The sequence below is a fragment of the Melanotaenia boesemani genome, chromosome 3 (genome assembly GCF_017639745.1).
Source record: "Melanotaenia boesemani isolate fMelBoe1 chromosome 3, fMelBoe1.pri, whole genome shotgun sequence".
In the NCBI taxonomy this organism is placed as follows: domain Eukaryota; kingdom Metazoa; phylum Chordata; class Actinopteri; order Atheriniformes; family Melanotaeniidae; genus Melanotaenia; species Melanotaenia boesemani.
Genome location: NC_055684.1, coordinates 30,691,559 through 30,719,020, shown reverse-complemented (window position 1 = coordinate 30,719,020; position 27,462 = coordinate 30,691,559). Strand labels below are relative to the sequence as shown.

The window sequence follows — 27,462 nt, the reverse complement described above, 5'->3', positions numbered from 1 at the left end:
GGCATGCAGTAGTGCAGAGGTTCCTCCTGTGAGGCAAGCCTCCATCTCTCTGGTGTTCCTCCTGCTGGAGTGAATATGTAACAGTGAATAAATTACAGGCTTCATTGCAGTAGAGTGAGTGCATGTTGTGTTGCAGCCTCAGCTGCTGGGTTTCTCCTCTGGCAACAGCTGGTGGAACCGTGTTTCGACATCAGAGGCTGAAGAAGCTTGTGTGGACGAAGGGTACCGGGAAGGAGAAGGGATTTAGTGTAGAGACACAAAGTGTAGGTTGTGATGTTGGTTTTCTTTTCCACACTGAGTTTTAAGTGCCAGAGAGGTGGGCGCTTTAGATTTGAGTCACCCCAGTAGCTGATCGAGGAGGAGAGGAGTAAAGCGGGAGGATAACGTGGAAAAGAGAAGTGGAAGGATACAGGATGATCTTAGGTAAGACAACATTGGAAGACTTTTTCTCCTCTTTGCCTTTAATGTTCTTATTGATTCACTTTTCAGTTACACTTCTCTTCTCTCAGGATGGTCACTCATGTCTGACGCAAACTTTTGGCTGCAATTGTGCTGCTATATCCAGATCAGCTTGTAGGCATCTGAGAGGATATAATTTGTTGACATGCATGATCAGTTACCCTTTAGGACAATCTGGCCAGTGGGCACACGATTTGTTTTGTTTCAGAACTTAACTCTCATGGTCATTGCAGTCATATATGTTTGACCTTTTCATTCTGAAACGTAGAATAGATAAGACTTATTATGTTATAAATATGTAAACATGAGGTTTTCTAATTTTGTAAGACACAAACAGGAGGGAAATAGGCTGAGGATGCAGAAGATTAAGTGGCATTTTTTGCCCATACAAACTCTCAATTAATCCTCATTCATTCATTCATTCATTCATTCATTCATTCATTCATTCATTCATGAGTTGACATCAATAAACCATCCACTTAATTAACAAGTTTATCGTAAACCAGAATCATCATTTTTAGTTTTCACATTCTGTCTTCAGCCAATAATTTTATTTTTCTTTAATTTTACAAACCTAATTGGTTTTACTGCTTCAATGTTCCTGCATGGCTTCAACATAATGCATCTATCAAAAATGGTTGACTTGTATCCACAAAACAGGATTTGAAAGAAATACTAAAAGGCTGTATTACTATATCTTCTGCTTTAAAAGAAACTAAAGGGATGTTAGTAGAAAAACAACAAAATGTTGCACACATTTAATTTGACTTGAAGTAAAAAGAAATACATATCTGCATATATGCAAATGAATGGTTATTGTTTTGCTCTAAGCATTTTCTATGATTGGTTACATCTTGCTGATCTGCAAAATTTTACAGCAGCCGTTTAATGTCCTACATTTTTATTAAAAACCTGCTTGTTTTAAATGGATATATTTTACCGTTATAAAGGAGTAACATTTAATAGACTTTAAGACATGTTTCTTTTCAGTATCAAAATGTCATCTTCTCTGTTTACCAATGTCAGTGCCTACATCAAACCTTTCAGTGAATTTGATTAAGTGTGATGACCTTGTTTTATGTATGTGTGTGTTGACTAAATATTTGCTTGCTCTTCAACTGCTCGAGTCTTCCTCTGATCTGAGTGTGAGCTTGAGCTTGTGGTAATCCTTTTCCCAGTCCCGAGGATTTAACTCTGTGTATATCATAAACGCTAAACACACAGAAACATGATCACATCAGTACAGACTAATAAGTATAAGTAAACTGTATTAGTTCTCCTTTAGAAAGAGAGAGATCAAAATACCAAAATAACATGTGTGACAGTAGCAACAAAGATGGAGAGCTCTTCAGAGAAAATATCCACTCCTGTATTCAAGGTTTGTTAATTCTCTCTGTCCTTCCATCCATCATCTCACTGCATCTTTTGTTTTTTAAAGATGGAAAAATTCAAAAGCGTTGACACAATCTGGAGTGGAGGCTGAAAGAAGTGAGCTAAAGTTGGCTCACGTCCCTTGATGCAGAGCAGAGTGGAGCACGGTTTAGTAACTTGTGTGATTTTTATGATGAATATTTCAGACATGGGGATTTTATTTATTCAAAAGTGAGCCAAGGCTTCCTCTCGTCTGACGCAAAGAACTCACTCAGCAATATGTAAAAGTTCATTGCTTGCATCATTTTTCAACCAGTGGCACACATGCACAGATATTTGTGTGTCACTGGTTGAGTGTGTCACTGAGCAAACGTGTGAGTGCCTACAACCGTCACACAAAAGGATTTCACAAAAAACTTCCCCAGTCATCAATGCCTTCCAAAAAGAATCACAGGTGCATGCTGTCCCTGATAAACAGCATGACCTTTAAATCGCAGCAATGCAATGAAGGGTGAAAAGTCTTGACATTTAAAATAGAGAAATGTGCCGGCCACTCTGTATGTTTGACAAACTGACACGTTTAATACATCTGGGTAGCTTAAATTATTTCATAACCTCAAGAGGCTGCATGAAATCAGATATGAGAAGGTCAAATAACAAGATCATATACTTATTAAGGATTGCATATATTAGTCTGTGAACTGGAGATCTATGCTTCCTTCATTGCAGTGTTGATCTCTTCAAAGCTATAAATTGATGAGGGTGGACTAGAAAGTGGACAAAAGTATGTTTTTTAAACTTTAAGACAAATACCTTTAAAACAAATTATCTTTAGAGAGGCCACCAGCAAACTGATGGAAGGAGTAAACATAACTATATACAAACCGTGGGGAAAAAACAAAACATACTAATCTAGTACTTCCTTAAAGAAGAAGAAGAAGTTGACTTTATTTCTGTGCAGGACACCCACTGGCTTTAAGTGGTGTTGCATTTAGAGGAACTTCATGCTAAGCAGCTAATGACTATATTATTATACAGTCTGAGATTCTTACTAACCTAATCTCACAGATGCATGAGAAATAAGCATAACTGCTTTAATGATGCAGAATTTGGTGGTAACTCATAATGTGTTGAAATGATGAGTTTTATGTGTGAATGTGAATTTCATGCCTCAATCAAGGAAGCAAAAAGAAAAAAAAACTTAAGGATAGTGGTCTGGAGAGACATAAAGTTTTTCAAACAGATTAAATGAAAAAGAAAAGTTCCATTCATCTAGTCCTGTTTTTCATACTTGTTCTTTTAAGGAAAACATTACTTAGGTTTAGGCCCCAAACATACTTGGCAGACGTTAGGAAAACGTATATGGTTTTAAAAGCCAGGGACTGCTAATTAATGTACTCGTCCGTGTATAAATGAACCTCTGACCTTTCCACACGAGTAATGACGTCAGCTCAGAAGTAAGCGATTTGGTTGGTTTGAGAGTTAAACATAAAATCATTTCTTTCCACACTCCAGTCAGCCAATGAGAACTTTGCTAATTTCTGTAATGCCAAGATGTGATCTAAAGTTTTGCTTATGTCACTTTCTTCTGACATCATATGCTGCCATAAAGAAACTGTATTATCCCTTTCATACATAGTGACGACTACAGTAGACACTTATTCATTATAGATTCATTATTATAGATCCGTCACTGGACCCACAAATTGCACTTGTAGAAGTAATTTCTCATTTTGTGTGGTGCAGCATGTGACAGTGGACGTTTCCCAGGATCTTTAGGATGTTGCAGCAAAAATGCTTGTCAACACCATTTTTTTGTTTGCTATCTCTGATGATGTGTCATATGACATTGGCCTACAAGAGCCCTGTTTACACACCTGTAAACATTGCAAAATAAAGTAGATAGGTTGGTGGGACTTTGAAATGGAAACAGATAATCAAACAAATCTTTATTTCCAAAACTCTATAATAAAATAGTCAAATTTGGAAATGTATGACTGCTTATAAGCATCCATATTTTCAATGTTTTCTTTCTAGAATTGTACATTTCTGATTCTATGATCAGCTGATCTGACAGTATAATCTGCAGCCTGTGCAACCATTGGGTCACAGGTCAGCAAATGATTATGTTTGGAATTTTGATTATTTATTAATTTTACAGTCTTGAAACATGCAATGATTAGGAATCAGATTTTTGTCATTTAGTGACGAAGTTGACCATTACGACAAATGAAAGACCTACAACGCAAAACATTCATGTCTATCATTAGCTAGTCTTGAGGATCCTAAAAGTAGAATGAGGGCACATAGGTCGAGCACTGATTCTGTTTGTTGTTTGATGCTTATTGTTATAAAGTTATGTAGACCACAGCTGAACCACCGCCCAGTTCTTACTTTGTATAACCCTTGCATGTATAGCATATAACCACACTCTGCCTCTCAGAATTCAATCTGCTCCCAAAATACAGCCTATCATTTCTACTTTTGTGGAAAAACATATATACTATAAAAAGTTTAGCTGTATAATCACCTCTTTTAAATTTTCTGTGTTAAGTATTTCTTGCCTCTGTTGTATGCACTGATGATGCATCTGTTTGCAGTTCATCTGAGGCCATTGTTGTGTGTTCAGTTGTTAGCACATGGGGTTGCTTTTGTGTACTTGCACGTCCTGTGTACTTTACATTCTCAGGTTTCTGTAGGTTCGTATCAACAGCCGTGTGTTATTCTACCTCCCAGCAGGTGTGTAAATGATTTGAAAGGAGAAATAATAACGTGGATGTGCAGGTTATGTTGACATGGTGGATCTCTTGATTGACCTCACTTTGCTCTCAGTGGTTTTGTCCCCTGTTTGCCTCAAAGTAGGAAATGTTGTGTCCCAAATATAATGAAAAATAATATTGGTTGCCAGATTCAGGATGTTCCAACACTTTTATATAGACTTAAGTGGAAATATGGAATGGGAAGATCAATGCAAACCTCATTGTCAAACAAAGTTCTTCATGATGTTACATCATTCACACAATATACTTTAAAACTGTATTACATAAGAACTGTATGAAGTATCTTTTTGCTGTGTGGCTGAAGCTAACCTACAGAATTAAGTTAAAATACGCAAAACATTGTTTGTTAGCCCCCTAGAACAACATTATTCATCCCTTAAAAGTGGAAATTTCTTTGCCACCACACATCTCACACAATGACAAAAAACACGAAAAAACATGAAAACATGAAAATTAAAGGATTTTATAATTAGGTCATTTTTGGGTTAAAAACTCCCACAACCTTCATTGTCCTGGATCCAGAAGGAAACTCTTACTTAAGATTAAGCAATGATGGTGGAAACAATTAAAAATGCAGAGGTGTGTGGACAAGAATAAACAGAATCTGTTGTTCCTCAGTATCACCTCACATTCTTCTCTACTATTATCTACCATTTTTGGTTGTCTCAACATAAACATACAGTAATTAATGCTGTTATCAAGTTGTTCTTTAGGGGGAATCTGTTGGGACTTGAGGAAAAGATATATACTTGCCATTTTACTCTTTTCTAGTTGAATTTTTGCATCATCTGTTGCATTATCATTACAAATAAATGGATTTCATCCAGAAATAAAGAGCAGGACTACACAAGATTATTTTTCCAATGCAATTTCCACCTGCTCCTGTTTTTGACCATTGTCTACCACCAGTTTCCACATATTCTAAACATTCTGACTATCCTCAGAATTAATCATATTTGCCTTTTTGTTCCAAAAAACATGTAGATTAGTTGAACTGATTGTGTTAGAGTGCCTAGTTGTTTAATTCTGAGTTGGTCCTTTGATGGACTGGCAACCTGTCCAAAGGGTACCCAGCATCTTGCCTTTTTGCAACTGTTATAGGCTCCAACCAGCACTCCCCTGACCCTGAACAGAGAAACTGAATGAATGATCACAATGGACAGTCTGTCAAGATGTGCGACTCCTGTATGACTTTTGTACGGTAATCCCTGCATCAACAATTACCTTGAATTCATTTGTTGACACCATTATTGTGGTTAATTTTCAGGGCTAATGCCTTCCTGCAGAACATTAAAGCTATCTACTCCACCCACCACCAACAGGACCTGCAGGGTCTCAATCCTAAAACAGTTTGCTAATTCAAGATTTTTGGCAAAGACACAGTCATTTGGGCCAATCAGCCATTTTTTTAAAACCAAAAGCTACAGGTGGATTACAGGTGTGACATGGTGCTTTTTAAACAATTAATCTTGATGCCCTTATTGAAAGACCAGGCTGTACATATTCCATCATGAGCTATAAGTTGTGCATACCATGATATTTTATAGATAAACATGAAATGAAAATAGAAGAGGAAAGACAGGAATTTAGAAACAACAACAACAAAAAACAGTCAGGCTTGGAGCTCCTGTTGGTCAGCAAGTCTCACTCCTTAGCTGGTGGCACATTAACCTTTGACGAAAAACAAAAACAAAAAAAAAAAAAAAAACAAAAAACAAAAAAAAAGAACATCAATATAGCAATTGCAGCCTCGCTTGATATTTTAAGGTTAAAAACAGAAGGAAAAAACAGGAGGAAGCTAGAAACACAGATTGCTGCTCTGGTTTTTTGTGGCACCATGGATGAAAAGCTTTAGGATAACGCTTTCATGTTCTAAGCTGGCAAAATGCTGAAACATTTTATGTATTAAATTGATTTCAGCTTGTTTGATTTGATGCTAACTCAAAAAGGGACATGTCAAAAGATGTCCCTCAAGGAGAGCAGCAAAATAATACAAAACTGTTCATGCATGTATGACATTGTACATATGACAAGCAAATGTTTGACAGCTGTGTTGACTAGATTTTTCCTCTACTCTGACAGTTACAACAGTGTCTTTGAGGGACATATGCCATGTTGTAATCAAGTTGCATGGTGTGTGGGGTAACTGTCTTCAAAACAGATGGCCTTTGTTCTGTACATTAACCTGCAGGTTAACAGTGCTCTTTACCTCCTTTGGTCACCTTGAACTCACCTCAAAACATGCAGCTCCCTTCCCCCTCTTCCGATGCTTTCCTTCTCTTTCTACCTCATCTCCCCCTCCTCATCCAGACCTATTTTCCTCGCTCAGTTGACTCTACCCACCATCATTATGTCTCACCAAACTCCTCTTGTCACCTCCAATTCCTTGCTAATCTTTTTTTTTTAACCTCATGATGTTTCAGAATCAGGCATAAGAAAGAAATGAAGAATTCTGCATGAGAAGCTTTCAGTTTGGAAAAGTCTAAACAAGCAATATCCAGCTGTATTATTATATAATGATTATAATTCTAAAGAGAGCTTTGTAGAAGTACTAGTTAATCACAAATACTGCATAAAATCAGAGTGGAGCTGCAAAAGGACTAGCTAATCTCAAGAGCGCTGTATAGACACACATGCACACACACGTTTGCAGTGAAAGAGGACCTCTGAGAGTTCTCTGGAAGGCGGCATTTAAGTCTGGCCACTGGAGTGCAAAGCATCTATCATTAAAACAAAGTGCAGGCTGAAATCAAATGTGTTCTCCTTTACCAGCACCGGGCTTCTCTCTTCACAGTGCCCTTTCCTCACTGTCCAGATCTCACAAACACCAACAACATTAATCAGCACTGAGCCTATAACTTACCACTTTAAGATCATCATTCACTCAGACTATAAAGGTTTGTATGTGCAAAAGTGTGTGTGTTCTGTCGTCTGTCTCCAGCCTATGTTGAAATAGCTGCCTTTGACTTGAGGGTAAGCTGAGCTGCAGTAAATTGGATTTCATGCTCAGTCCTTCGGAGAAGCAGTATGCGACACTAACACAGAGCCATCTTCTCCCCATATTCAAGGCAAAGTTAGTACTATGAAAGGTTAGAGTCTTAAACACAGCTGCATAACATCTACACATGGATAACTGACGTGACAAATGATTTAGTACATTTATTTAGCAGAGGATGGGTTATGATGTCAGCTATGTCAAAATGTGGCAATGAGCAGTTCAGCATTCCTGCTGCAAAAGTAGAAACAGGGGTCATAAATCAAAAACACACTAATGGTACCATCTGCTACCAAATGTGCGATCAACTCTTTCACATTGTTTTGTGCACAAACCCGCGGGGAAGGCAATCCAAAATGCAATGTAGTGGTTTTCTGCTTAACAGACACACGGCCACCACAGAGCTGCAGCTCTGCTGCAGTGACAGTAAGCAGGCTATTTTGTTAGGGGAAGCTAATCCACCGAAGACACTGATTTCAGAATCATCTTTGCGCAGCAGGCCATTTAGATGCAGATGTGACATGGGCGATATTGTGCTCCAAGACAGTCCAATTGAGCTGATGGGCCTGGAACTAAAGATGGCTGCATTTTTTTTTTCTTTCTCTCTGTTTTTTTTTTTTTTTTTTTTTGGCAAATCCTGCAGCATTTCTGCCTCTCGTCAGATTTCGTTTTTGGTAAGCAGCATGTCGCACAGTCTTCTGTCCCCTTCCCACCTGGTGCTATCATGGAGCAGAAAGATAGAGGAAGACAGGGAATACAGAGAGGCTCCCAGGATGCCACTGACATTGACATTACCTCTATGATCATTAAATCTAAATTGGCTAAATGAATTGCCAATTTGAGAGCCCTTAGTCACCTCATATTGGTTTGTGCATGCCTGCATGTGCACACAATGTAGCTTTGTACTATATGGACAATAGGATTTTGTCTCTGCTTGTGTTTTTATTTCTTTTTCTTACGCATCTCTTCATTTCTATCCAGCCACCTCTCTATCACAATCTACACAAAAATTCAATAAGCTATTACACAGGCATTGATCTTTTTATCACCCAAACATTTGCATTAGAAAAAAAAGTCTGTAAAATGAGGCAGCCGTCTGTTCATTTCTGTGGAGGGAAGGAGGTGTAGATATTGGTGCCTGGATTTATTGACTTTGGCAGCTCTTTAACACTTTAACGCTCCTCAGAATGTGTCCAATCAATGCTCTCCCTCTCGGCGTGGTTGCTGCTGAGGAGTCGCAGCATTCACTTATCTGATGTCATTGTAAATCACTCAGGAGGCGGGTAGGTCAGAGGATGCTGCTGCCACACTCACATACCACACTGAGCAGCTATGGGATGGTGCAGAACATGACAGTGAAAATAATGTGTGGTAACTTTAAATACATCACTCTAGTGTGAGTGCCTGCATTGTAAATATAGATTTATAATAGAAGACGTGCATTGACCTTTCAGTTGTAATGTAGCGTAAAATGAGCTTCAGATTTACCAGAAGCGTGTCAGGAATATGCTTCACTACCCAGAGGAAACACAGTGATGATACCGACACTAATCCACACAGCTGAGACATTATTGGCCCACTATTCACTTTGTTGACCACAGGTTTATTGAATCTATATCTATTTTTCTATATATCTATATCTATCTATCTATCTATCTATCTATCTATCTATCTATCTATCTATCTATCTATCTATCTATCTATCTATCTATCTATCTATCTATCTATCTATATATATATATATATATATATATATATATATATTGCTGTATTGCTGTCACATTTTGCCATGATTAAAATTCATTACGTACATCTTCAACCTCACCTGAGATTCCTGACAGAAGACAACAGTTAAAAGACCGATGTTAACATTAGGAAGTCTTCCTCTAAAAGGATCTGTTTCAATTCAAATAATTACATTACCAGGCAACTATGTTAACACAGTATTATGTAGGTGACCTTTATTCAAACCATTAACATGATTGCATTTACAATAAAAATGATTCATGGCAAAAGAACAACATGAACTATTCAAATCTTAACAATTCAAAGAAAACTCTTATGGTCAAGAAAATGTTATTCAGACCCACCAGTGTCATGTAAACTGGCAGCAACAGTCAATAAATGCCTGTAAAGAGGTTACTGTATTGTACTAACTTTATAGTAAATTATAATCTTTCTTTATTAACAAAAAGAAAAAACGTGTTCTGTTTAGATTTTTTGTTTTATTTTTTTAATTTTTATCTGCAAAGCACAACACATTAAAAAATCTAAATTGTTTGACATAACCTAATAACTTTGATTACAAAATCATAAAATATAATTGTGTGTAAACAGCTGGATGTAACTGGCCAAAAATGCCCCAATTTTCAAATTGCTTGTCATCATCTTATAGAGTTTTTTGACTCGTAAACTTACACCCTTTAATGACTTTATGTTTGTTCTTGTCTGGTTGCATGCTTGTCCTCTGCTGTGTTAATGGCATATCTACCATGTGCACTTTTTGTTTGAAAGGCTGAAAGGTAATGGTAAAGGTATAAAGGTGAGGTGAATCATTTTTAGTAGCTTTATTATGCAATAGAGGCATAAAAATAACCGGAGACAAATTGGTAATTGCAGTTATTTTTACAACAAAAATGCATCAACTATTATATTATAATAATAAAAGCCTTTCACACAGGTTTATTAGGAAGAAGTTCATTGATCTGAACAAAGGTGTGTTTGGTTTAGTGATAGGCTGTGGTTTTGATAGACAAGTCAGCAATGACCTCCAGATTTATCTTCAGAAAATGCAGCATGCTCAAAAGTATCCACACACAAGTGACAACATCTCTGAAGGACAGTACCGGTATGAGGAGAGTTTCCCCTCCATCTATTTTTGATCCTGACAGCACATTTTTTGTGTCTTCCCTGCTGCCAGTGACAGGAGTTTCTGCTACTGCCATGAAAATAGCCTTTTCTTTTCCGTGGGTTGAGAAGTGATCATTTTTGTTTTTAAAGTTTAACAAATCTCAACAGTCATTGTACAGAAGAAATTAAATATATCAACTGCATAAGAGTGCAGAAGTGGAATACAGAGGCAGGCAGACTGAGTGAGAGAGCATGAAATGGGAAAAAAAATGTACTTGGAGAGGGAGAGGCAGAAGGAGAAATGGAGAAAAGACTGATATCTGCAGCGCCCCAGCTGTGAGGCTTTAAGGAGCTTAGCCCTCCTGCCCATCACAGTAGACTCCTCAAGAGCCAGCATTCACCGCTGCAGAGCTACTACTGAGGGTAAAACGAGCAAGAGAAGCAGAGAGAGAAGAGGTGTGGGTGGGGAGTAGGGCTCAACACTGGAAAATAACAGTGCATGATGATGTGGGTTTAAAATACAGTGGAGTGGTGAACTTTTTTTAACAGCTATAGAAAAAAAAACACTGACATGAGTCATAACTTGTTCTGCAGCAAGTACCCATTTTTTACATGATATACAACTTTAAAGAAACAGCTTCAACATTTTAGGAAACACTGAATGCAATGAGTTAGATGATAGGACTAATACTCTTAAAACTGTCACATTTGTATGTGTATGTAATGTAATGGAAATATGAAGCTGGTTAACATGCTTAACGTAAAGATTAGAAAAAATTTTATGCCGTACAACACTTTTTTAAGGTTGCTAAATCTGCAAAAATACACCTATAAAGCAGGTTTATTCATGTTTTACATCTCATGTGATAATGCTGTATTAGTTTGAAATAAAAGTAGAGTTCCTGACTGCAGACAAGATGACAGACAATGGACAAGCATGCTGCAACAGGGAAAGGGCAAATTGCGTAGCGTATCTGGTGAAATGTGTTCCACTGGAGACTGTGTGTTGTGTTCAGCCCATTCTTTGTGTGCCCTAGAGGTCAGGTTCAGATGGCTGTATTGTGTTATTATTCATGCTTTATCTTATGCAGATACATTATTTTGGTAAGATGTTTTTGTGTGACAAAGGGCAGCAGCACTGAATATGATTGTAGGATCTTTAAATAGCGTTTGTCTTTCATTTGACAGGAAAAAAATATGCTGTTTACCGATTGATAACGTACACACTGATACAAAATTACAGTGATCCATCACAGCTTTCATGTGGAGTTTTCTGGCAAACGACCTAATTTCTGAGTCGCTGATCGAAGAGCTGCATCCCTCACCATCAATCTCTATTTCTTCATGTAAATAATTTGAATAACCTCTGTCCACATTAGTTCATGTGGCTTGGCAGGACAAAGAAAACAGATGGAAACAGATGCTAAATACTTTGAGACAGGTGCAATTGGTGTAAAAGATTGCATTAGCAGTTTGCAAGCATTAAAGCTTTGTAACTCTTCTACCCATCAGACGTAAACTGTGTATGTTAGTGAACATATACGTACTTTCTGAACTGACTGGTTGTACAGGTGCTAATACCACACTTAAGAATGTAAAACATATCTGGCGTGTTAAACAGAGATAGGAAGCCACGATCAATTATTTTATTAATCTGTAATGGATCCAATCTATCCAATCTATTGACACATTCTATTTATCGCATACAAGTTCCTGGTTTCCATCCTCAACTTTCAACTCTTCACTTTTCTCAGTTTTTTTTTTTTTGTCATAATAATTTTCTGTGGTGGTCTTACAAAACTATTTATTTGTTGACTACTGAAGCTTGTTACCATAGATACCAAGTTTGGAAATCACCACATCACATCAGAGCTAAAGCAGCAGCTTTGATTTAAAAAGGGCGACCAACTCATTTAAGAGCTTTACATAAAACCTTAAGTTTGCAAATAGTCCAAGAAAAGTTTACCATCCTTTTAAATATTATCTGTCAACTTGTTTAAATTCAAAACTTTTTATGTTTGAAAAATTTTCTCAAAAAAAATGTTAATTGATTTGAGTCAGGTTTAAATGATAAAGCTAATTTTATTGTAACAAGTAGCTATTCTTTTTACTGTTTGTTTTATAGTGCTGTAGTCTGCTGTGTTGACTGCAGACATCCTCCTTAAAATTCCATGAAGTAAATAGTTCAGCATGTAGGCTACCGCACCTATATGACATTTCTAGACTTTGCTTCTAGCTGAACCTGCACATTTACAGCAATGACATGATCAGTAATCTCATTCATCTCATCCATCTTTAAACTATGTGCAATAAGCATTTATGCAGCAAATTATGAATTCTTTGAAGTACTTTATATCTGTAATAATCTTACTTGTGTGTGATTTTCTGTACGTTATTAGTTCTATAATTACTTGGTCAGGTGTAAATGTTTCTGCCTTTCTATCTTTTATAATCTCTCAAATGTCTAATGTCCCTTTTTCTCTGCAACAGGAAGTGTAAACCGACCAGGGCCGGTCCCTGCCTTCCTCAGGAGCCCACCTGTCATCCCAACCCCCCTGGATATGAAGCCCTTTCTTCAGTTTCCCTTGGAATCGCCTCACCCAGCAAGCATTGGTCTCTTTCACAACTTTAATACAGTAAGTGCTCACACACCATCAAGAGCGCCTGTTTTCGTGCTGTGTGTCTGGGATTTGTTATCTCTTGTCTTAATTGACAAGAGACACAGCTGGTATTCAACGGTGCCTTTGGCTTACTGCCTCATTGTGAATAAGACAAGTGATAAAGTGTTAGGAATTTATAGTATGTAATCTAAAATGATTAGATGACAGCTGTTTGCTTTTTATTCAGCACAGTGAGTTTTAGAATAATTGAAAAAATGCCCAGCTGAGTGGTCCACTGCAATAAAATGACTTACAGCTAATCAATTGAAAAAGAGGCACAGGCTGTGTTCTCTGCAGTCAGCAATTTCTGTGGCTCCTTCTCATTTCTAGATTGGGTTTCATGTGAAGGTCAGCGTGGTCACAAACAGAGATGCACACACATAGGCACAAACATACATTATCAGTCAGCTTATCTGCATGCTCTCAGGCAAAATGACCCCTCTGCAGGTTTATGATTCATCCTTCTTCACTGAGGACATTTAGCGTGGGCGCTATCGCTGCAGCATCTTAATCCAAATCATTCTTTCTCTGCACATAAACATTTGAACATTTATATGAGTGTACAGTAGTGCATTCAGCTGATCACAAATCCATGTAAGCCATTCTTTAAACAAAAGTCAGGCTTGGCTTTAGAAGCTGACATAGCTGTAAGGACACAGAGAAGGGCAAATTGGCTATTAACACTTGACTACAATGATTATTGTTTCATACATAATTATATTCCCATTCTTTGACTAATGTTCTTCAGGGATTTTGTGAGTTTTGCAGATATTTCTCATGCTCATTATGTTTAGGCATTTTCTATGTTCTTAACATTCTCCAGTATGAAGAGGTCCCGGTTCAAATGAGAAATAACTACACTGCAAGAAAAAGATGTTTTGGTTGTGCTATAATTCTTCTTGTCTTAGTCAAAAGCGAACTATTTAAAGTGACTTTAAAAAAAATTAAGACTATCTTGATTTAAGTTGTTTAGAGACTTTTTTACACACAATATTAGCAGGACCAGGTTGGGACATTGTCAACCATTGCCCTTTCACATATTATGCTCACTCCACTCTTGTTCCAGGGTAGAGTCCACAAGGGAATGCACAAAGTGTACTGCTGGAATTGCAATGTTGCTTAAACAGCACACTAAGGATGACAGACAATGTTACTGACAAATCAATGCAAAAACAGGCTTCATGTCAATATTAAAAACGTGGATGTTTAGTCAATATTGCTGAAAGCAGCATACAGGCATGCAGAAAGAGTATGAGGCAGAAAACACAATCAACACTTACACTTTGCATGAATTCTCTGGATGATTACCTGCTCTATTCCCACATGCCTCAATCAGACATTACCTGCATGTATTACTGAGAGGTGGGAGGGTAACATCTGCATAATGTCTCATCCAACTCATTTAGATAGTTGTGCTATCACAATTTTCCCCGGATAATGTCAAGCTAATTTTAAATATGTAGTGTATGTGGTAAAACAACTCATTTTAGCCTCTCTGTACACCCCTTAGAAAGTCTTATGTTACCATGGTAACATTGTACTGTTCCTGTAAATAACATTTATATGCAAAAGTATATAAGTATGATATGATAACACAATGTTAAACTATACATATGCATAAAATGCTGCTGTCTAATACTACTTGTTTTATTTTTTTACACAATTCACTTTTTTCCCCCTTTTTTAAATATATATCATAGACTGAATGTTCATTTTGTCTTTATAGTTTCCAAAAACAGTTTATACAATGGCCAGTCAACTTGGCTATAGCTGCCAATTTTTTATAATGACAGAGTCCAACTTTCATACTGAGTTTTCACACAAACAGTTATGAAGATATAGAAAACAACACACTCATTTATGAGTTTAGTACCAAAACAACATTGCTGAATCTCAACTACACTGATTATTAAGCCTGGTCTCAAAGTTATGTCACTTGCGTGACTTTAAACATAATGCATTTCATTTATTATAATGCATTATAATAAATGAAATGCATTTATTATAATGCATTTCAGTAGGATGTCTACTTACCTGCTTGTCTGTGTTTAGCTGAAAGGCAGGACTCTACAGCCTGTAACCCTAGCAAAGAATATTTATGCAAAATGTTATTAAAGTATCTGCTAACATGTTTAATATGTAGTCCATGATGTTTTACTAGCCTCAGTCAGGTACTTTGTAAAGAGTAAAACAGTTGCAACACAGCAACTGATTGCTAAAATGGCATTTCTTTAAAAAGAAATAAGTTCAAACTTGTTTTACCACCCAGCCTTTAAATGTTGACTTTTTCATCTAAAGAAAGAAAAAGAAAGATTCCCGTCATTCTCCTTCTTCCTATTAGATCTTCTCATTTATACGCATTAGGTGTGATAAATTTACCTGTACTGGATATTTATCTATTAAAAGCTAAACTAATTTAAAAACATGAGACGCTACTTAGAGACAAAAAATCATAGAGAAAGAAATGTGGAAAGAATGTTTATACACCATGACACAAAGTAAAGTACTGATGAGACAAACCTCTGTATGAGGGAGGAGGAAGTGAAAGAGGAGACAGAATCGGGACTGATAGGTTAATGAGGTCGTAACAGTAGAGACAGAATGCACAGACGGAGAGCCTGATGAGAACAGGTGGCCAAAGAAAGGCAGCAAAAGAGGCACAGTGATGGGACACCAGAAACAGATCAACAGGCTGGACTGCAGGCACCAGTAAGAGAAAGAAGGGACACACACACAAACCCAGACACACACACACACACACACACCCACACACACACACACACAATGTGCACACATGCATTTATGCATTCACAAACACACAGGCTTGGCAAAAAAACTAACATGCAAATAAAAACTTACAAATTTAGAAATGGTACTACTTGAAAATAACTGAAAAGACAGAGGGGAAGTAGAGAGAAAAAAAAGGGGCTCAAGTCTAAAAATATTCCTCACAGTGGAGAAACATGGTTCAAGTTTTCAGACCAATTACACAATGTCCCTTGGTGCCTTAAGCTTAGCAGTGTACATGGTCTCATTTGGCAATGAGCATTCAGTCTGAGTCTGAGATGAGAGGCTGAGTAAAACCACAATGCACTTTTGGCTGTTTAACGAAGGCAACACCCAGCACTGTGTTTTTTTAAACCCTGCCAATAGGTCAGAGAGCTTCCACTGGGATTGTATTTAAATGACAGGGTATCCTTTCATAAGACATTGACATATATGTTCTTCATCTGAAAATGACAAGGTTGACTGTTATAAACCAGAGGTTTCAGTTTGGAATATGAAATTAAAGCTATTTAGATTTCCTGCGCATTTTTTATAACAATGTTTTGTTTTTTGCTTTGCCCTTGTGCTCATTTAAAATGCAGGTGAATTCATTCAGAAATCACAACTAAATCTCATCAAAGTACAATTTTACCTCTTATCTAACACAAAACATTTACAGTCATGTGTTTTGGACTACAAAGATATGATAACATGAATAAAGAGATGGTTTTGTAACACAACAACAGTAATTCTTGAAGATAGGGCGTGTGTAATTAGGCCCTTCTAAAAGCTTGCATGAATTAAAGCTTTTGAGCAGCACCCAAGAACTCAGTCAACACAGTCAGCAGCTCCAACTGCTACTGAAAAAATGCACGTCTTCCTGTCTCGCACTTTAATTTACCTTTCTCTTCTATATATTTCTCACCACTTTTAATGGTTCCCACCTGTCATTCACCTGCACTTTTTCTTCAACACCTTTCTCTTTAATCTGTGTTTACTTAGTTGACTGTTTCGGCGCTCTGCAGCTTAGCTGTTTGAAATTCTCATGTGTTGCTGAATCATTGATGTGACCTCTGGGTTTTCACTTCTCAGATGGACCCTGTCCAGAAGGCAGTGATGACGCACACCTTCGGGCCACCTATGGTGAAAACAAAGAGACCAATAATCTCCTGCAATGTGTGTCAAATACGCTTCAATTCTGAGGTATGAAATCCTAAACAAATAAAGAGATGACTTCTGTACATAAATCTCATTAACTGACCAATCCACACCACAAACCTTAATTTGCTGCATTGCTCAGTTTAGGGGTGCTTGAAGCTACAACTCATGCTCAGACTTACAAACTTAGAAAAATGTGAAAAAATGAGCATGTTAGGATAATTAATTCATTAACTGTGCTATTAATTACACAATAAGGTCAGTTCTGGGGTAAGCTTGTGCAGTTATGCTTCTATGTGTGCATTCACACAAACCTTTACAGAAAATAGATAGGGTGTTTATTTATTTATTTTTGTTAAAGAGCACCAGTTCTTAAATTGGGCATTGAGCCCACATAAAATGAACAGTAGATAAATAAAGACCAGTAGCATTAATTAGCCAAAAATATTTTATTCATTCATTCATCTATGAAAAATCAAATATGATATTATAAATATGTGGGTGGCAAAAGTATGTGAATCTCTAGAAGTAGCAGTTAATACAAAAGTGAAATTAAAGTCAAACTTTTATCAGAATAACATGGAGCTGCAGTGATGTGGATGTCAGGGGTAAATGGAGAAAGGTACTGATCTCCAACACCACTGCTCTGTGAGGAGGTTCACCCGAGATGTTACTGATGGGAACCGTTATAGTCCTGCAATCCACCGTCATTTCAGTTTGTTTCATGTTTTCAAACATTTATTTAAAGAATTCTGATTGGTCACTTTGCCTCAGTACAATCATAAACTACAAGAGCTTTAAGTTTGACTGCTGTAACTGTGACTGAGAGATTTACAGAACAAGCAGCTGGTTAAATAAGGCATGTGATGATATTCATGTAAGGTGAGAATGTCCTGTTGATGTAGTTCGAGGGCCTTGTGGGAATATTGCACCTGCACTCTGCACATGCTAAATAATAACCTAAAAAGTGAATGATCTGGACCCAGAGTAAATTTGTGATTGACAGCACAGCTGGAGCAGGTGAAAACTACGTTAACAGTATCTCAACTCCAATTTTAACTTGTTGCAACAGAAGGGTGGGGGGTAGAAAGATAGAAATCTCACTTTGCTTAACTTACACCATGTTGTCTGGCTGAAGTTCCCATGGAATGCTGAGCGATAGAAATTCCCATCGTGACAGATAATAAACAACAGCCAAGAGAAAAAAGGTAATGTAAGATGTAAGAATCTGCAAAAGTTTTCTAGTTGCTGTAGATTGTGTGTGCAGATGTTTTGTTAGGTTAAAAAGTGTCTAGCTTTGATAAGCATGTCGCAGGTGTTGATATTAAAACTTAGCATAGGTCCACTCCAATGGTTTTAATGAACTGTGGAAGATGTGTGAGCATTGGTGTGAAGCAGGAGGATGAATCACAGCTTGTCCTCTTGGCTACTTTACAGCTGATCAAGCAGATTTTCTGCATTTTACTCTTGAAGCAACAATGCACCAAAGAGGCAGGGGTCTGACATAAAAGAAGCCAGAAGGAAAGCCATGAAACTTTAGGCAAACCATTTGAGTGTCCCTATTAAATTATCAGTAGTGATAACTAAATTTGAAAAGTAGATTCCTAATAATAAAATCATCCAAGTGGTTGACAGTCATGCCACTTATTGCATGTGCTTATTTTAAAGTTTTATTTATTAATTTATTTATTTTAGATTTAAATTTTACTTCTTCAACAAGGATTGTCTTAAGAAAAACAAAGAATTTACATTGTAATTTATATATATATATATATATAAATTACAATGTAAATGTATATATATATATATATTTATAGATATTTGATATTTTATAGATAATTGAAAACTCATGTCACAAGTTTTTTTCCCAACACAATACTTCAGTTTAAATAGACTCATACATACATACATATATCTCAATCAAGAGTTTTTTGTCCAAAAATCAATACAGTTGAGTATTAAAAGCAACCAGGAACAACGTCGTCTATGACAAGAATTGCATGGTCTAAAGAATGTATTTTAGCCCTAACTATGATTGTAACCAAGTAGTTTCTATTTCTGTGAATGACTACAGACACTGCTCTTTATCATCCAACATCTCCCTCATGCATCCTTATGAAGGTGTTGTGGTAGCTCAAAGGAAAGACTGGAGTAAAAATACTCAAACAAGTCATACTTGATCTTTGCCATTTGTAAGGAAATTTTGTTTGTAGTTTACAATGTGGCATTATGGATCAAATCTGAACAAATAACCTATGTGGTTTCCATTTATAAAACTTGTTTCTGAACGAGTTGCACCATCAGCAGTATGCATCTAACCTTAATTAATGATAATAAAAATATTCTAAAGTCGTCATACAGTACAACAAAATTCAATATGAATTTGATTGACAGTTAAATGCTAGAAGGCCTTTGACTGATGGAAAAAGCCTGGTGTTTATGAACTGCCACCATAACCTCTGACCTAAACATGAGCAGAAATCAAACAAAAGCCTGATATACAAGCCTGGCTAAAAATATTTCTCCATTCCTGTGCTTAAGTGCTAAATATTTGTACTCTAAATGCAGTGGTGTGTAAAGGGCACAAGCAGGAAAGGAGTCACCTGAAACTTGTGTAACACTGCCCTGCTCTCAGTGAGAGGCCACTTAATTATATCTCCTCAACTCAGACCTGCATGTTCTCGCATGATCTACATGAGCACACCATGCCTGAATATGGAGCATTTTTATTTACTTCATCATGTTCATATTTACATAATTAACACTAGAGATCATACAGTATACATCTATGGATGAAAAATGCTTGAGCCGCCTTTGCTCATTTCATGCCTGGGTTCCATGGTGAGAAGTTTAATACTGGGACACCTGTTTGTCCTTGTTGCTGTTGTAGTAGTGAGCAGTGATGTGCATCTGCTCTGCTGCAGTTCTACAGCACTTTCCACAGTAACCTGAGAGATAGGAGCTAACACACTGTGGACATTCTTTAATCACGAAGGGATGCTCTGCTTACAGTCCAGTGCTGTGTTGCTCTGGCTGTCTGAACTGCTGTTCAAAAGCAGATAAACACTTTATTTTTCATCACGTTTTCTTTGGGTCATTAGATGTTAAGGCATGAATATCAACACTTTTTTTAATTGATGTCTGGCTGAAGCTGGTGTTTAAGATGAAAGGCAGATAAGTTAATAATAACGAGAGGCGGGTGCTTCTTACTGCTGTTTCACTGTATCCCCACATGTTGTCATCATAGCACTGCAACTCATTGCAGGCCACAGAGGACAGATTAGCCTACCAGTGTTGAGCTCAGCTCTGCTGCAAGGCTGACGTCACACCATGCTGCATTAGCCATCGTCACTACTGCTGTAGCACACTGGACATCCCTTTCTTTCGCTCTCTTCTTGTTCTCCTCAGACAATGCATGTTTGTTTTCTACCACCTGCCTGTTAAACAACTCTCTTTTTTTGTTTTCCTCATCAGTTTTCCTGTTCTTGCTTCTCCCTCCATGGGGTTTTATGCTGCATACCATCTCCCTCTTTTCTGCTCTCAAGCCTCTTTCCACCCCCTCTTCCTGTTGATGCTGCCTGTCCTTCGTACAGTAGATTTGGCTGCTCGACCAGCTCTATCTGCTTTCTGTGCCTTTGTCGCTTTATAGATAAAACATCAAAGCACATCCTGCTTAGGGAGAAAAGGATTTTAGGAACACTGACTTGCTCTCATTTTCTCCTTAAATCCCATTTCTGCTTCATCATTCATTTAAATCCTTCTTTTTCATGGTTCTGTCATAGCTTCTAAGTCTGTTTCACAAACTATGCTGAACTAAATACATATTTTACCATATTTATATGTTATCAGCATTATCATGTATGCTATACATATATTCAGTGATTTAAAACAATTATCAATCGCATTGCCTGAAATAAAAGGGGAAAAATCACAATGTCACTCTATTTCTTTCTGTAAAAAGCTTATGTGTAGCATATAATATTCGTTTAGTTTTGCATGTATTCACCATGCAGGAATGGCTTAATTTTGCTTATTTACACAATTTAGGTCAGCAAAGCAACAGAGCTGAAAACAATGCATCAATGATAGAATAACTTATTTCGAACTGTTCCTACATCAAGGCAGGCTGCATTCATTAGGAAACATGCATTTTTAATCCCTTTTCATGGGTTTTCTTGTTTGAATTTGAAATATTTTTCTTTGCAAGCCAAATCAACGGTATTGTTCTGATTAACCCAATGTTACAATGCTCAGCTGAACACACCAAGACAGGTGGCTGCCTTTGAGTGTTGATGGACAAGAAGGAATTTTTAAATCAGAAAAGGGCTCACACATTATGACACAGTCGTAAGCTTTCTTAGCAGATGTGAAAACTTATTTATTGGAAAATAATCACATATATTAAGTTTAATTGCTTTGATTAGTCGAAAAATTGCTGCTTTTAAAAGTAAACCAAACACCAGCTTATTAGAGTAACTTGTAATCTGTAACCTTTTACATTTAAATTTTTCTTCAAACTCCCATCCTCACATCTCTGTCAAGAAATGTACACTTGATTTGGTTTCCAGAGAACTTACACAGAAGGCCATTGCAACATCACAAGCATTAAAGCCAAAGCAGAAAGAAAAGAGACCTGGTTGCAGAGCAGGGACGGTAAAAAGGATGGCAGCACAAAGTCTAGATTAAGAGAATTGGGTATTTCTCCCTTTCGAGCTCCCTGCTGCCACTTGTGTCTAGATTAGCAGGCCTTCATCTCCTTGTCTAATTGTGGGGCTGCAGGGAGCAGCAGGGGGAGTAGTGTTACATGGGCAGAGCTATATCTGCCTATCTGTCATCACCAATCAGGATGAGAGCTATATGGGTAACTATCATTGGCAGTTAATACCTCAGGCTTACCGAGGCATCCTGGACACGTCTCAGACGACCTGTCACGCGCTTAATGTAGGTCCCTAAGCTGTGTTATTGATACAATGAAATATATCTAACTCCAGAAGCTTTTGGGTTGTGTATTCACATGCACATAAAGTCACGCATGGGGTCTTGTATTACTGCATTAAGGAGCTTATCTGAACTCTATTTGTGCCCTTACACCTCACTTTTTCCTTTGATTTCATTGATGCTGGCATGCAAATATACAGCATATCTTAACTTGCAGGGCGATGCTCATTTCTCAGCACATTTTCCCTTGGACAGCTCTGCGCCTCCAACAACAATGTTAAATAAGTGTGCATGATCTGTCTGTGTCGTCTGGCAGAAAGTGCATCGTGTGGAGGTATTGTGTGTATTGCATTAGACTTTTTTAGGAGAATATGTAGTTTTGTTAAGTGTACACTATTTCAATCACATCTACAATCTTTCCCATACCTTAAACCTGTGTTTTAGTTTGCTAAATCACATTAAATCTTAATCAGATTTGCCATAAGAAATCATTCCATAATCAGAAACGTGTTGTCATGTACAGCTGTTGTAAAAGGCAAACACAGTTTTTTCAGAGAAATGAGACGGAAATAGTCAGCAAGAGCTTCTATAAATGTCTTAACTTTTTCATGTTTTCTGGGTTTTGAACTGATCCTCTTCACATTATACATTTCCTTCCTCTTGGTCACTGTCAACTGTCACTGGCAGGCTCATTTCAGATAATGCCCGCACTAGATAATTATCATCTACTCTGCAAGCCAGTTTGGTGATTACACCAGTGGTGAAGATAGACTAGAATATTCCAGAGGCTAATCCTCCTTGACAGCCTCATCACCACTTTATACCTGCAAACCTTCAGCTCAGCTTGTGACATCAACTACGGGACCCACAAGCAGAGGACACACTCAGCAGACAAAAACTGAGTTTACAGCAAGTTACTTTAGAATAGAGATGGGGAAATATAGCTAGAGGCAAGCTTAGAAAGTGGGGGAGATGTGTGGTAGGCTGAGCAGGCTGAGTAGCAGGTGGAGTTAAAACACTAACTCGGACTGGAGTGGATTGGCAGATAAAGGTTGTTGTGGCTTCCCTATAAAGAAATAGTAATCATGTTATTAGAAACATGTTTAACCACAAACTGGTGAGTGATGGATAAGAGAACAGGAGAGATACTGCAGAGGTTGGCAAGAGGATAATGGAGATCAGGTGTGCAGGCTGATTGCCGGAGAGCAGCTCTCCCAGACACACTCCCAGATGGACACAAGCCCCTTTTCCTATTTCTAAATTTACACTCTTGATTCCTCCTGTTCATTCTTCTCCTCACATTTTCCTTACCACAAAAGTTGTAAGCAGATAATGATGCACAGACACAAGAAGAAAGGAGTAGAGGTAACAAGCTTGAATGAGACATCCCTGCTTCATTTTAAATCAGCATCAGATTAATTATGATACATGACACATCTGCATGTAACCACTGTTGTGTTGCAGATTATTGTTTTATTTAGATATTTACATCAGTTTAGCTTTAAATCTTTTCGTGATAAAATATATCTTTACCTTTAATTCAGTTTTCAGTGTAGGATTACTGTTTCACAATTGCCAAAAAGCTGGTGTATTCTTACTTATAGCTCCACCAACAGGCCTAATTTCTTCCTGATCCTCTCTCCTCTTGGTGCATTTAAGTGAGATGAGCTTCAGAATATATGATTGTGAAGAATTTCCTGATCACAGTCAGAAGAATATAATGGACGAAAGATAAGAAGCTGATAATTAGACGTATGACTAAAAAACAGAGGAGGTGGGAAGAAACAGATTCACATGAACTGAAAGAGATACAGCCAGAATCATGACAAAGCAAGATGCTATGATGCAACAAAAACATGAAGCTAACAGAAAATGTAGTCATTTTTCCTTAATTTAATGTTTAGTTTAGCGTTTACTTTAGAAAAAATTTCAGTTCCTGCTGAAATCTGAAACATCTACAACTCAAGTGTGATCCACAGACTAGTTGGTCATTCTCACCAGTTGCTTTCCCTGTACAGTCAAACAGTCCATCAGTTTCTTGTGTTTATTAAGCAATTGTATTTGAATATTTTCTGTTTCTCTTTTTGCAACACCAAGTCTTTTGCGCTCTTCTCCTGCCTACTTGTGTAAGACCTCAGTTCTTCCCTTAACTTCTGGCATCTATCTGCCTATGGTGTCCTATGTTTTGCTTTTCTCTTCATAGTCTTCATCTGATAGTACTTACAGCATGACTGGAGATTTTTGGAGCTAAGCAGTCAGGTATTTGTTCAGTCTACAGGTATCCTGTCAGTAACTGTTTGGGGGAAGAAAAGCCTTATATACTATTTTTCGCAAATCCCTCATTTTACCTCACTGATCCAGGAATTTCAGCAGGCCTCACCAATATGGTCACAAAGATACTTCACACACACTTCCACTGCTCAGGTGAATGAAGAAAAATGAAAGCCACGGGGGGAATTTTGAAACAAGTAAATAAATATTAAATAAAAAAATATGATGTTGCAAATTCTTGTATTTTTTTAGGGACCTGGATGGCTGGATAAAAATAATGCAAAGAAAAAAAAATGAAAGCATGTTTAGAAAATAGAAATAATAGTTAGAATGAAATTGAATTAAATATCCTCGTTCTTTTACCAGAGTCAGGCAGAGGCCCATTATAAGGGGAACCGCCACGCTCGAAGAGTGAAGGGTATTGAAACATCTAAGACAACACGTCCCCAAGATGGAGACAAACAGCATCCTCCCCCATCTGCTTCACCAGCCCCTCCAGGACTCTTGCCGCCCAGTCCGAAGCCCGATCCTAATCATAATAAGCAGGGTGAGCATCGCCTTTGAAATATGATGTTACACACTCACAGAAATAATCACTCTGAAATTAACTGACATGGATGTTCATGTACAACATGACTGTGGTACAAACTAACAGAATAGATGTAAAATTAGCAGAAATGAAAGTTTGTGTTTTAAAATTCTACAAAACTGCAAATCTCACCAACAGGAAATAATTTGTGATTATTTTGTAGTAAGCTGCATAACTGTCACATGAAGATAAAGCTGAGCTATGACATAAAAACAATAAGTCACTAAGCCTCATCAAGATAACATGTCCTGTCCAACTGGCCCAGCCAGACCTGCTTGCAGGTCCAGATGAAGCCACGCAGCAGTGTGGTTAATCTTAGGACACAAGAAAAAAAAACAAGGACACAAACGTAACACTGCAGCTTGAGGCATTGCATCACTTTCAAACTTTTATATGATCAGAAACAGGATGATTAATTGTTGAACTGGCGTTTGGTTTTTAATTGACAATTCACTAACCAGAAATCTTTGCTCTGCTTACAGATGACACTCAGTACTGTCTCAACTTGAAAGAGCCACCTTTGACTCCAAACTGTCTTCCAACACCCACACTGAGCTCAGCAGACATAGAGTGCCCCCTCAGCACACCGTTGCCATCCTCTCCTTCCCCCTCTGCAGCCTTCAGTGTCCCCTCAGCAGATCCAGCAGCTGCTGGTCTTCCTGACACCCCTTCCCCAGCACCCAGCCCGTCTTCAGGAGAGTCGGAGGAGGAGAAAGCCAAGAAGCTTCTTTACTGCTCCCTCTGCAAAGTAGCTGTTAATTCCCTCTCACAGCTGGAGGCACATAACAAAGGTTAGTCTAACATGCAGCTGGCAGAAATGTCTGGTTGAAAACATGGTTTGACTGGGTAGGAAAATGACCAGCAACCATATGGTCTCCCTCGTGTAATACAATTACTGGAAAGTCTTCTATCTAAATCTGATGTGTTTTATAACTTTGCAGAGTTCCAGAGGTTTCCATTATGTTACATGATACTCATGAGGTTTATCCTGTTATAATAGGACTGCAAATTAACATTCGTTTCCCTTTTTATTTTAAACCTTTTGAAGGACTTTTCGCCCACATGGGCTTGCATGATGAGTGGATGAGCTAAGCCTTGGTGATTTGCAGTGTCTCATATTCCCTTTTTGTTTGAGTCATCTATGGGTGGGAGACAAGGATGGGTGAAAGGTGACAAAATTATTAGTTTTTCTTTGTACCTTCAGCTAAGAATTCAGCTTCTTGACATCTTTTCTATTTATTTCTTTCCATGTCCCTTTAATTATTCTGAATGAGGAGAGTCAGATATTTTTGTTTAGTTACCACAGTGGTTATTAGTTCAAATAACCACAATGCTAAAATCAAAAGTTCAATCTTGAGTTCACAAAAAACAGAGAAAATAACGGTAGGTTACGTTAGTATCTAAGTCACGCATAACATGGCCTCACTTTTCTTCTTTCCAGGTACCAAACACAAAACTATCTTGGAGGCTCGAAGTGGACTGGGACCGATTAAAGCATACCCACGTTTGGGTCCTAAACCCAGCCCTGAGCAGGGAGGGGAACTGTCCTCCGACCCAAATACTCAGGAACGCACCTTCCACTGTGAGATATGCAACGTTAGAGTCAACTCTGAGCTGCAGCTTAAACAGGTGAGAAACCCACATTAGAAGACAACCCAAATACTTTAAAGCAAGCCTTGTATCTATCCTTTCTTCTCTTGTGTTGCAGCACATATCGAGCAGAAGGCACCGGGATGGAGTTGCAGGGAAGCCTAATCCTCTTCTCAGTCGGCACAAGAAGCGCACAGACTTTATGGTATATATTGTCTTTTCACTCATAATCTCACTATCATCAAGGTTTAAAACTTATTTTGCATTGAAATTCTCCCTGTCTCTCTTTAAGGAACTTCCAAAAACTCTGGGGCCTGGACTTTTACCAAATCCCCTGGCTGTTGCTGCAGCAATGGCAGCAGCAGCATCCTCAAATCAGCTGGCACTACGTCCTCCTGGCCCGACCTCCCACCCTCACCACCATCCTCACCTCCTACAAGGAACACCCCTCAGCCTGCTGAGACCAGCCCCAGGTCCCATCCGCACTACACACGGGCCAATCCTCTTCACTCCTTACTAACAGCGAGGAAACAAAGATGAATCAGGAAGAAGCACACTGTGAATTGGAGGCATCCATGTGCCATCGAGAGCCAAATTGGCTGTTTTTGCTGGAACTGTTGATTCATTATGATAAGACGAAAATATTACTCGTCATTGTGTTGAAATGTATGTTTCTGTCCTCTCCGGTCTCTCCTCCACACCAAACTGTCAGTGAGTGATCGCATGTCTGTGCAGGTAGTTTGAAGAGGAACCTATATAAACATGTTTATATCAATCACTTCCTTGAGTATCTTCCAAACTGCAACTAAATGTCCTCATTTATAGTAACATGTGATCCACTGCATTGGACTTAAAACCCTACCTCTCCTTTGTTTTTAATGTTCTTCTCTGCAGTGATTCATCACTAAAACAAAGCATTAATCCTATCAAACATGGAGTTAGATGTAGTAACTGCCTCTAGCTGGCTAGCATCATACTGTAGCTGTCATAGTGTAATGGATTACACCACTGTAAAGTTCTGCTTTTGTGGCCTAT

General features: G+C 37.9%; 1 protein-coding gene across 2 annotated transcripts; it reads left to right on the top strand.

Annotated features, from left to right (window-relative positions):
- The first annotated feature begins 8 nt into the window (after positions 1–8).
- On the top strand, positions 9–27,462 carry LOC121637487 (zinc finger protein 385A-like). Of its 2 annotated transcripts, XM_041981681.1 has the most exons (8): positions 9–423; positions 12,946–13,091; positions 16,974–17,084; positions 24,615–24,795; positions 25,320–25,628; positions 26,279–26,466; positions 26,546–26,632; positions 26,720–27,462. In XM_041981681.1, the coding sequence occupies exons 1-8, from the start codon at positions 414–416 to the stop codon at positions 26,945–26,947; spliced, it is 1,260 nt and encodes a 419-aa protein (XP_041837615.1). In that variant the 5' UTR covers positions 9–413; the 3' UTR covers positions 26,948–27,462. The 2 variants fall into 2 exon arrangements, with proteins under 2 accessions (XP_041837615.1, XP_041837614.1); XM_041981680.1 differs by having other exon boundaries at positions 26,546–27,462.

Excerpts from the sequence above, each read along its gene's own strand:
- LOC121637487 (XM_041981680.1), top strand. Across the intron at positions 17,085-24,614 it reads AAATACGCTTCAATTCTGAG|AGTCAGGCAGAGGCCCATTA; the intron begins GTATGAAATCCT and ends TTCTTTTACCAG. Across the intron at positions 24,796-25,319 it reads TCCTAATCATAATAAGCAGG|ATGACACTCAGTACTGTCTC; the intron begins GTGAGCATCGCC and ends CTCTGCTTACAG.